Source organism: Alosa pseudoharengus, unplaced genomic scaffold (assembly GCF_046254945.1).
Source record: "Alosa pseudoharengus isolate Yale_2024_CS ecotype anadromous, Long Island Sound unplaced genomic scaffold, YU_APseudo_1.1 YU_APseudo_1.1_scf_20, whole genome shotgun sequence".
In the NCBI taxonomy this organism is placed as follows: domain Eukaryota; kingdom Metazoa; phylum Chordata; class Actinopteri; order Clupeiformes; family Clupeidae; genus Alosa; species Alosa pseudoharengus.
Window position 1 is genome coordinate 29,556,699 of NW_027468664.1, and position 10,264 is coordinate 29,566,962.

The following is a 10,264-nucleotide window of genomic DNA, read 5'->3' on the forward strand; positions in this document are numbered from 1 at the left end:
GGAACTAAAGCACGTTGATTGGTGTTGCCACGGAACATTGAGTGGTGCACAGCAGTTTCCGTCGAAAATGGCGGAGTACGTTCATGTTTTTCGAAGGGCTTTAGGCCAGTTGGGAGGTCATGGGGGTCTTCGTGGATTGCTTGTGCAGTTTTTCAGGTGTGTAATAAGACAATAAATTGCCTCATGCTCACAGAAGGCACTGCTATATTTTTAATGTCTTTGGAAATTAGGGTAAACAAACTGTGACCTCAACAGAGCTAGCATAACTTGCTAGCTGACATTACTTGTTGTTCCACACTGGCGCATATGTGAGCTGCTGTTAATATGTTTTCCCTCAGGAAATTCGCCACATTACTAACGTTATACTACTCTCTTTTTCAAGGGTTAACGACGTGAAAACTGGAGCACTGGTTGGGATTGACAAGTATGGAAACAAGTATTTCGAGGACAATCGTTACTTCTTTGGTAGGAATCTATCATAGCCTATGTAAACTTAACGTTACTGTAACGCTAATTTCCCTATCATACTTAGCTACCGGTTTATTGGGGTACCGTATATTTGCATTGAAGTAACGTTAACAATATTTCAGTATCAAAGTATTATTCTTCCGGCATTAGGACCCCGTTGGATCAGTGTAAGCGAGGCCCTTTCAGTCTCGTTTCAGTGCATTCAGAAACACGGTCTCCACCATCCAGTATCCTCTGTTGTCTTATTGCTTGGCCCTAATTGTACGTGTGATGGATAAGCACTTGATCTATTCTAGACAGAGACTAACCATTTTGGTATGTATGGTGTCAGGTCGGCATCGCTGGGTGGTCTACACCACAGAGATGAACGGAAAGAACACCATGTGGGAAGTGGATGGGAGCATGGTGCCTTCGGAATGGTAACTATACTTTTAAGTTTTGTCAGAAACACCCCTTTTTCCCATTGTCATGATATCACACAGCTGTTATTTACAGATGTGGAGAGATGAACTTAAATTACATCCCACTCCAAATCCATAGGCATCGATATACAGCTTTGCAGCTATAACAGCTTCTTCTCATCTCAGAAAGCTTGCCACAATATTTTTGAGGATCTGTAGGCCCAGGAAGACATTGTTTTGTGAGTTTGGTGGGCAAGAAGCCACAGAGAACAGGTTTCCATGTTATCAAACACCTTTGGTTGGTATTCCATCAACCTCGCTAATGAAGGCGGCCATTAACAGAAATAGCCTGGCTTGAACTAGCGTAGACTTTCACTTGGGGCTGAAGCCGTTCCATTAACCGAGGTGTCCTGTTATACGGAATTAATGGACGAGGGCGAGGGGCAAAAACTCCCCGACGCGCAGCGCAAGTCCATTAATTCCGTATAACTCAACACACCTCGAAGGCCGTTATCCCGCTTATCACCCGGTTGCCACTGTAAACACTGGAAACACGCGGTTCTGTTTAAAAAGAAGCTCACTAGTTCAGCTTGTTGTACAACTTTAGCATGGACAGTTAGCTTGTTTACAGTTGATTCCATTGTTGGGAAGCCTGCTACCAAAAGATTCTAGAGCGCTGCAACCGTCGTCCTACTATGGTTGTTACCATTCATAAGCATTGATATGGAACGGTGTCCTGTTATTCAGAATTAAAGGCCACCCGCCAGCCAATCAGAAAAGAGTATTTCTTCTCTCCGGGTGATAATTGACCTCTCCAGAATAAGTCCCGCCTCCGTAACTTCCGTATCCATCCAACTTCCGGGCGTGGATTGTCTATGAGAAATAACATGGCGTTTCGAAATATCATACCGGTAAAACATCTGTAGGTAGCGAAGTTGAAAAAGCTGGTGGGCAGATTGGCCTACACACTTCTGCCATATAGTTTCCACTGGATTTTTTGATTGTCGGTGCCGTTTAAGTAATATACTATAGACTATATTTCTTAAACGGCACCGAAAATCAAAAAATCCAGTGGAAACTAGATGGCAGAAGTGTGTAGGCCAATCTGCCCAGCAGCTTTTTCTACTTTGTCACCTACAGAGTTTGACAGGTACGATCTTTCAAAACGCCATGTTATTTCCCATAGACAATCCACGACCGGAAGTTGGATGGATACGGAAGCTAGGAGGCGGGATATATTCTGGAGAGGTCTATCACACCGGAGAGAAGAAATACTCTTTTCTGATTGGCTGGCGGGTGGCCTTTAATTCTCCGCTGCGCGTCGGGGAGTTTTTGCCCCTCGCCCTCGTCCATTAATTCCGTATAACAGGACACCTCGGCGGCCGTTATCCCTTACTTAACGGCCTCGTTTATTCAAGCGAGGTTTAGTTCAGCTTCATCTCTGCTCGTGCACGAGGTAGAAAAGTAGACCAAAACAGTAGATTGACGAAAATACGATATATGTCGTAAAATTAAGACAATACTAGATGATTTCTGTTCGATAGGCAAACGCCATCTACAGGATTTTCATCGAAAGTCATCAAATTTAACATCGAGAGAAAAAAATAGATTGCCTACAGAAATTGGAGAATAATGAAAGCATATATTTAAAACAACAATGCTAATGGTTTGAAATCAATTGCGAGTTTGATTGGCTTCACTCTTGAACACACAGCCTAGGCTACAGTCTATGCTTGAACAAAACGAGTGAATGAATAAATAGTATAAACTCAAAAACAACTTTGCCATATATTCAAAACTATCTATAGCCTACGTTATTATATTAAAAGAGTTCACTCCAAATTATTGTCTAGGTGTAGGTGGTCATAAAATAAATTAGTATCAACATAATAGCCTATTGTCTCCCATAAGTCCCAAAGTGTTTGAAATAAAAGTATCTGAAAGGCAATGGCTTTCAATTCAATTTATGCCTAGTATTTAATCTGTGTAGCACACAGTTGATTTGACATTCATGAACAATCGTCGACACATGAAGCAGTTTTAATTATTAGCTGCCTAGTCTACAGAATAATTATCCTTTGGCTTGCATCATATATAATATAGCCCACTGGCAATGCTGTCACTGCACAGCCTACCAAATGTGCATGACCCTTTATCAGTGGACATATGTCTTTCGTCAAAGATTATAACTAAAAATGCCATTGTCAAGGTGATAAACATTGTAGCCTTAATACTTCGTATGGGAAGCGAACCTGCGAACACGCAAGAATGTAATTCCTTTCCTATGCCGTCTCGTTGCACGTTACACCACCACCGAACGTAAGTGATGCAGAGTAGCACGATTCCTAGAACCACATGCATGTGAAGTTAAAACATTTTTAATCGTATAATCTTCATACATTTTTTGGAGCTAGTGAATGTGTAAATCCATGCTTGGTGCACTGTCGGAAAAAACATTTCTATAGGCCTACTTCTATTTTTGAAGTTGTAGGCTACAGGTGATGAGAGCGCAGGTTGACGGAACCATCTTTTTGGACTCGTTTTCCGACTGATTGGGTTTTTTTGCAACACAGCTTAATTTAGCTTGAAAGTTAACCTGCTACGGAGCAGGTTAGTTCTGTGGCATAAATTCCCATGGTTACCAAGCTGGGATTCACGTTAACCTCATTAATGGAACGGAATTCTCACTAAAATTAGCGAGACTTATCGAAATAAGCCAGGTTTGGCCTTAAGCGAGGTTGATGGAATACCCCCCAAGAGTGCCTGACCACACAAATACTATTCTGAATAGGCTTGGGTATCGAATATCGAGTATTGGTTGGAACCGGGACTATCTTTGCGATTTTCCCGGAATCGTTCAAAAGTTTAAATTTCGATTCCTACTTTCGATTCCCAGTCTGCCGACAGGAAGAAGAAACGTCTGAACACCAACGAAGAAGCGCATAGTTAATAGAATTAAAATTCATGGAGAAGGTCAGACTATTTCATTCAGAAAGCAGGGTTCCCGAGGATCCTTAAAAAGTCTTAAATAGGCTACAACTGAATTTTCGAAAGAGAGGTATTAAATGTGCGTATGGGACCGCCAGCGAGTGCAAGAGAGCGAGTGATGTCTCCATCCAGTTTCGTGTATTTAAAACGCAATTGTATACGTGATAGGCTATTAGGCTACGGGAGGAAGTGTAGTGGTTGCAGAGTGAAGATGTTTTTCACGGGTTTGGTTAAAGGTGTGAAAACGGTAATAATACAGTAGGCCTATGTACAAAATAATATGCCTGGCGTTTTCGTGGTGTAGCTGAGGCCTGAGAGATAGACAGGGTAGCCTACGTGGAATGAGGGAGCCTACGGTAGAATGAGCGGGAGAAAGAGTTGGTAAGCCAGTTAGCGATAGGTTGGCCATATGTTCGAATTTAGGCCGGACATATGGATTTTAAAAGCCCTGTCCGGCGTCCGGCGCAGCCTCAAGCCGGACGTTTATTTGTTCTCCTTTTTGGAGTTGCGCTTGGCATCTAAAGTCTTTGCTCGGACGCAGCATCGTTTCACAAACTATGGACGCGAAGACTGCTGGTGAAATTATGTGCAGTTCTTCGCAATCAGGAGGAAATACTGTATACCGGTATGTTAAGTTGATCTGTTTGCATCTTTCCAGCATGTGTTGCTGGCCTAGCCTAGGGAAGAAAATATCTGTCTTAAGTTATAATAGCCTACCTGTAATATCTGCCAGCAGCTTGCTTGCCAGCGTTTCCCAGTAGGCTAGGCCTACTTAGCAAAAGTTGTGAAATATAACCGCATATGCTTTGAATGTCGGCGACTGCTACATAAAAATACGTGCGTTCATAACGTGCGTGCTTGAGATGAAACCAGCAGTTTTCAGCAGGATCATGCGAAGAGGACCTGTCTCTTAATTAATTTAAAACAAGTCAATGGTTTTACAATGTTTCAGTCAAGCTTTGGTTGGTTTAGATACAACTGGTATGCAAAATGTAAAGTAGTGGATTAACTTTGATTTGCTGTGCTGCATATGGACAATAGATGCACATAGTAAATTATATAAAGTAGGCTTATTAAAATATGTAAATAGCTTAGTTAACTTTGAAAAAAATATTTAAGGGAATCCAGTCCAGTGCACATGTCTTTGGCAAGTAGCCCTAGGCTACTACAGACACAGGTGAAGAACAGCCTCAGCAGTAAGCAAAACCAAATATGTACAGTACAGCCAGCTTCAAAAGCAAGCAGTCCAGACCCTAAAATTGGGCATTTATAGCTGTGAAGGTAATTCACACACAATTATTTTCTTTCGCCAAAATATTTTTGGTAACTTCTGTAGACATCCAAAATGGGGTGGGGGTTAAAATTAGTAGGAAAAAAAAACTATTGCATTAAACAGTCTTATATATCTTTTTGCCGTGGTATAGTCTTAATTTTCATTTAGATGTCTTGAAAAGGTCTTTAAAAGTCTTTAAATTTGCACTTGGAAAATGTGCAGATACCCTGAGAAAGACCGTTGGTTAGCTAGCTCATTTAAAATATCCTAAACTTTTTTTGACCCTGCCTTTAAAAAAAATCGGAATCGAGAATCGTTAGGAACCGGAATCGAAATAAGAAATCGGAATTGGAATCGGAATCGTTCAAATTGAAACGATACCCAACCCTAATTCTGAATGAATGGGCAAAAATGTTAAAAGAATCTAGTTGAAACCCCAAGCTCCAAAGGGGAGCCCACCTCAATATATCAATACACAATACCTTTTTAAGAGCGGATTTAGAGAAGGGATGTTATTGGGTGTAATAGCAGGCATCCCAATACGTTTGTTTATATATAGTATACTGGTGGAAAACTGCCTCCAGAAAGAGAAAGTCCTACATCTACATTTATTCTTTTAGCTGAAGCTTTTTATCAAAAGTTACTTCCAAGCTCCAGCATCCAAGCTCCAGCATTCAAGCACCAGTGCAAATGAGGCGTTGGAGCAATAATAAATGCTATCTTTTATCTTTATATACGGTACAAGATAACCAGTGGACAACAGTGCAGTTTAACGTTGACAACCAGAAAGTAATCAAAAGACATAGGCATAGTAGTGTGGGGGGAAAAACTTTCTCAGACTAAGGCATGTTAGAAGTGTCAGGAGAGGTGGGTCTTCATCTTATGGAGAAGCACTCTCCTGCTCTGGTAGTGATTGGTAACTCCTTCCACGTTTGTGAACAACAAACAAGAATAGTCTTGTTTTCCAAGACTTGGACTAGTCTTGGTGTGTATGGGCATCGGTGCCAGGCAACATTCCCTGGAGCAATGAAGGGTGTTCAAGTAAGTTAATGAGTGCAGACCCATAATTAGTGAAATCATACAGGTAGAACCAGTTCATCGTAGGACTGTACTTTCTGAAGCCACAGTTTTCCCCCTCTGGATTTTATGTTGTGAGTTGTGATTGAGACAACCCTAAACACAGATGTCAATGCAGGTTCCTTTCCATGGGAAGAGAAGTTTAAAAGGAATGCTCAAAACTTTTATACACTTACAAGCTGCTTGTTATTTATTATTTGTATTATTGTATTATTTATTTATTTATTTATTAATTATTTTGAATATCTGGTTAATCTGTGTTGTATTCTGCCCTTGTCCATCTTCATTAAGATTAGAAAGGCTGGGACCACTTTCAGTCCAACTCTCCGACAGTGAAATCGCTTTGAAAATCGTATGGTTGAAGGCCGGCTTCATTAGATTAGAAAACACATCACAGCAGTATTCAAAGGCTTAACCAATAATCCTTATGTCTCCACCCTGCCCCCATTTTGACACTAAGGCATCGCTGGCTCCACTCCATGACTGATGATCCGCCGACCACACACCCTCCTGTTCCCAAGAAGTTCCTTGCTGAAGTGCACCAATTCAACGTGAGCGGCTCCGCAGCCCAGTACGTGCCGTTTTCCACGACCCGGAAGAAGATCCACGAATGGGTTCCCCCAAAGGCTGGGAGTCAGTAACTTCTGCCCCCTCTCTGTATATTGTCATTGTAATTACCTGTTTAGAGATCCATGAATAAATTAAACAAACGTACAAAAACGGCATTGTTTGAGATCTCGTTTTGTTTGTGTGTGTGTGTGTGTGTGTGTGTATTAGAGGGGTTTTGGTGTTTGCTGGCCCTGTAAAGCAGTGATATGGACCGTTACAGTCAGGGTTTTTTAGTTAGTAGCCCAGTCATACACACTTATATCACATCCTTCGCTAGTATGTAAGTAAACTCATTCTTTGCCTGAAATGATTACCGGTAGTCATGGTAGTCATTCTATTTTCCATGCCACTTGAAACTGCATTGTCTGGTGTCTTGAGTATATTGGCCATTTGTCTCAGTCTTCTGTTTGTGTAAGTCTACTGGGTGTGGCTTTGGGTGTGTCTTTGTGCGTGTGTGTGTGAGAGAGAGGGAGGGCAACCACTCTTATGTAGGGACATTGAACGGAGCCACAGTATTTCACAGGGGAGTGTGTGCTGACTGCGTCAGATGACCATGGGATTAGTGTGTGTGTGGTGTATGTGTGTGAGAGATAGAAATCAGTAGGTGTTTGCTATAGGTTGGGCAAGTGTGCCGGCTCCTAGGACACGGTTTCTTTGAAAGGACTAGCTGGGGAGGTAGGCCATCATGACTGGTAAGATTGCTGTACTAATTGAAAGAACACTTATGTGTCCTACATTTGGAGTATACAGAATGTTTTAATGAAACAGTGATGTGTTAGATCCCTGCTTTCATAGGAATACACAGGAGAGTTATGTAATAGTAAGAATGAATGAATTCCTTTGGGATCGGAGAAGGTTCGGTCTGGTGGCAACCCTAATGAATTAGTGTAAGATTACGTTTGATCTTTGTGACCAATTTTGAAAGTTAGAGATATAAGGCTTGAAGTTGTTACGAATGTCTAAGTCTGTAAGAGATATTTGTTTAATATGTGTGTTTGTGTTTCCACTCATATCTCAGATGTGTTGATTTATTAAATGAGGAGGTTTACACTTGCAACCCTCTTTGAACGGCGAGGAAGTGAGGTAAGCGACCATTCCCAAATTTTAACCAGCTTCCTCCCTTTGCTTTGATGCTTGAAAAGCTCACCAAGACGTATCAACTATTTGTGGCATTTTGTTGTGAAAATGTTTTTTAACCTAAGACATTCAGCACCATGTTGAATTGAACTGACATTCAACAGTTCAGCATTTATTTATTTATTTATTTTCAATTACAGCAATGCCTTTATGTTGTTGCTTAAAATGACCACTAGGGGGAAGCGTTGACTGTTTTTTTTTTCCTGGTTAATTTAGGCCGCAATCCCGCTGCCAGAGCAGCGGCCCTGTTTTGAATCTGATTATGTAAAACAGCAGCATAGCTGAATGCCCAGACATACTGATGCAATGCTATATGACTTAACGCTGCACAGAATGCACCACACTAGAGTATGTAGGCTACACTCCAGCTGAATGAAACAGACTCCTAGCATATTCCTTGTTTTATACCTAATTCAGTACTTTACAGTCCAAGTCAGAGATGTTTGATATGCTACAATGCATCCAATATGCGGCTGATGCTGAAGAATAATGTATAGATGTGATGGAATGAAAAGAATGTGAGAGTTAGTTGTTCAAGGGCATTGTTATCAGATATGGAGTTTTGGCTCCAACTCTGAAACTCAATTGCGCTCGCGACGCACGCACGCACGCACGCACGCACATACACCAACACACACACACACACACACACACACACACAGAATCTCAGCAGGCCTCCTTATTAATAATCCTACACACACACTTGCTGTGGTGTGGATACATATTCATGGCATGCAAATTGACAGTTTTACACACAAACTCTTTCTCTCTCTCACACTGACACACACACACACACACCTGTTATTAGAGGGCAGTGTTGGGAAGGTTACTTTTAAAATGTATTCCACTACAGATTACTGAATACATGCCCTAAAATGTTTTTTTGTAACATATTCCGATAGAACACTCAAAGTGAGTAAAGTATTTTGAATACGTTGTATTATGTTATTAGCTGTGGATAAAACAGTTATGTGAAGTTGTAAGACTCATAGTGTCAACAACAACCCACAACCTGCTTTACAGTGAGGATGGATTGATATACAGTATAAGCTAAGTGCTATACGAAACACTATGTAAAAGAAGAATAGAGATGTTTCGTCTGCACATAGGCTAAAAGGCTGCCACATCCCAAACAAAGTATACACAGTTTTTTAATGAACTTCAACAGCACAAGGGGAGTTACATTAGCCTTGTTGACACCAGACCCTTCTCAATTGAGAGTGGTACTGTTCCACTGAAATTACTTGGAAAACAAAATTTAAAAAAATGATTTATGAAAATGCATTAAAATGGTGGATATACAGTTTTGGGAAAGAGCTCTTCACATGTATTTAGTTAATCCCCAACACTGTTGGAGGGTGAAGGGCAGAGGGCAGATCATCCAGAGTGCTATCTGCCTGTGGCATGTGTTTGCATTGATAGTTGATAAAAATCAATGTTTACTGATAAGATCACATGTGTGAGCACATGCATTCGTGTGTTGCCTGAGGGATAGCGTGTTGCCGCACACGCAGTGTTATGAGTTCATGTTTGTGTGTAACTTCATGTTTGTGCGTAACTTCATGTTTGTGCGTAACTTCGTGTTTGTGTGTAACTTCGTGTTTGTGTGTAACTTCATGTTTGTGTGTAACTTCGTGTTTGTGCGTAACTTTGTGTTTGTGCGTAACTTCATGTTTGTGTGTAACTTCATGTCTTGTTTTTGTGTAACTTCATGTTTGTGCGTAACTTCATGTTTGTGTGTAACTTCTTGCCCCTAAGTGAATTAGTCACAGACACAGTCCATCTCCTTCTCTCTTTCACACACACACACACTCACACATTCGGGTCTTTATACCCAGATATTCTCAGATAATTAGTCACACAGTCCACCACCCTCTCTCTTTCTCTCCCTCTCACACTCACACTCACACACTCTTTCCCCTCTCCTGGCAGCGTTAGATAAGACTGCCGTCTGTTTTTTGCCCAGCACAGGAAATGAGGGCATGTGTGTGTGTGTGTGTGTGTGTGTGTGTGTGTGTTCATGGTGGGGGTCAGTCTCAACAGGCTAATGAACAGGGCTGAGTGTGTGGAGGTGGATGTGTGGGTTTGCATACAGTAGAGATGATTGGACTACATATCACTGGTCTTTCTGTACACACACACACACACACACAAACAGAGAGAGAGAGAGAGCATACAGACAGAGAGGTTTGTTCAGGGTGAATATGGGTATGTTTGGCATTGTGTATGTAAATAAATGAGACTATAACTTCTGTGTGGAATCCGTGGGGTCATGTGGGAAAAGGTTTACACGTTAGGCCTATAACAAGGA

General features: G+C 41.3%; 2 protein-coding genes across 3 annotated transcripts in view; both read left to right on the forward strand.

Moving 5' to 3' along the window:
• Nucleotides 1-27: 27 nt before the first annotated feature.
• ndufa12 (NADH:ubiquinone oxidoreductase subunit A12) lies at nucleotides 28-6,930 on the forward strand. The gene is made up of 4 exons (XM_076297048.1): nucleotides 28-156; nucleotides 383-465; nucleotides 800-887; nucleotides 6,668-6,930. The coding sequence occupies exons 1-4, from the start codon at nucleotides 68-70 to the stop codon at nucleotides 6,846-6,848; spliced, it is 441 nt and encodes a 146-aa protein (XP_076153163.1). The 5' UTR covers nucleotides 28-67; the 3' UTR covers nucleotides 6,849-6,930.
• A 424-nt stretch (nucleotides 6,931-7,354) lies between these two features.
• Nucleotides 7,355-10,264, forward strand: part of tmcc3 (transmembrane and coiled-coil domain family 3) — a 32,362-nt gene continuing 29,452 nt past the window's right edge. Inside the window, exons 1-3 of one of the 2 annotated variants that reach the window (XM_076297046.1) lie at nucleotides 7,355-7,508; nucleotides 7,596-7,703; nucleotides 7,835-7,899. In XM_076297046.1, coding sequence (XP_076153161.1) covers nucleotides 7,852-7,899 — 48 coding nt within the window. In that variant the 5' untranslated portion in view covers nucleotides 7,355-7,508; nucleotides 7,596-7,703; nucleotides 7,835-7,851. The remainder of the gene's footprint in view (nucleotides 7,509-7,595; nucleotides 7,704-7,834; nucleotides 7,900-10,264) is intronic. The other variant, XM_076297045.1, reaches the window with a different exon arrangement.

Bases quoted from the DNA above. Each gene is read 5' to 3' on its own strand.
- ndufa12 (XM_076297048.1), top strand. From the start codon at position 68: ATGGCGGAGTACGTTCATGTTTTTCGAAGGGCTTTAGGCCAGTTGGGA. The intron at 157-382 runs GTGTGTAATAAG...CTCTTTTTCAAG, and splicing joins TTGCTTGTGCAGTTTTTCAG to GGTTAACGACGTGAAAACTG. The intron at 466-799 runs GTAGGAATCTAT...GTATGGTGTCAG, and splicing joins GGACAATCGTTACTTCTTTG to GTCGGCATCGCTGGGTGGTC.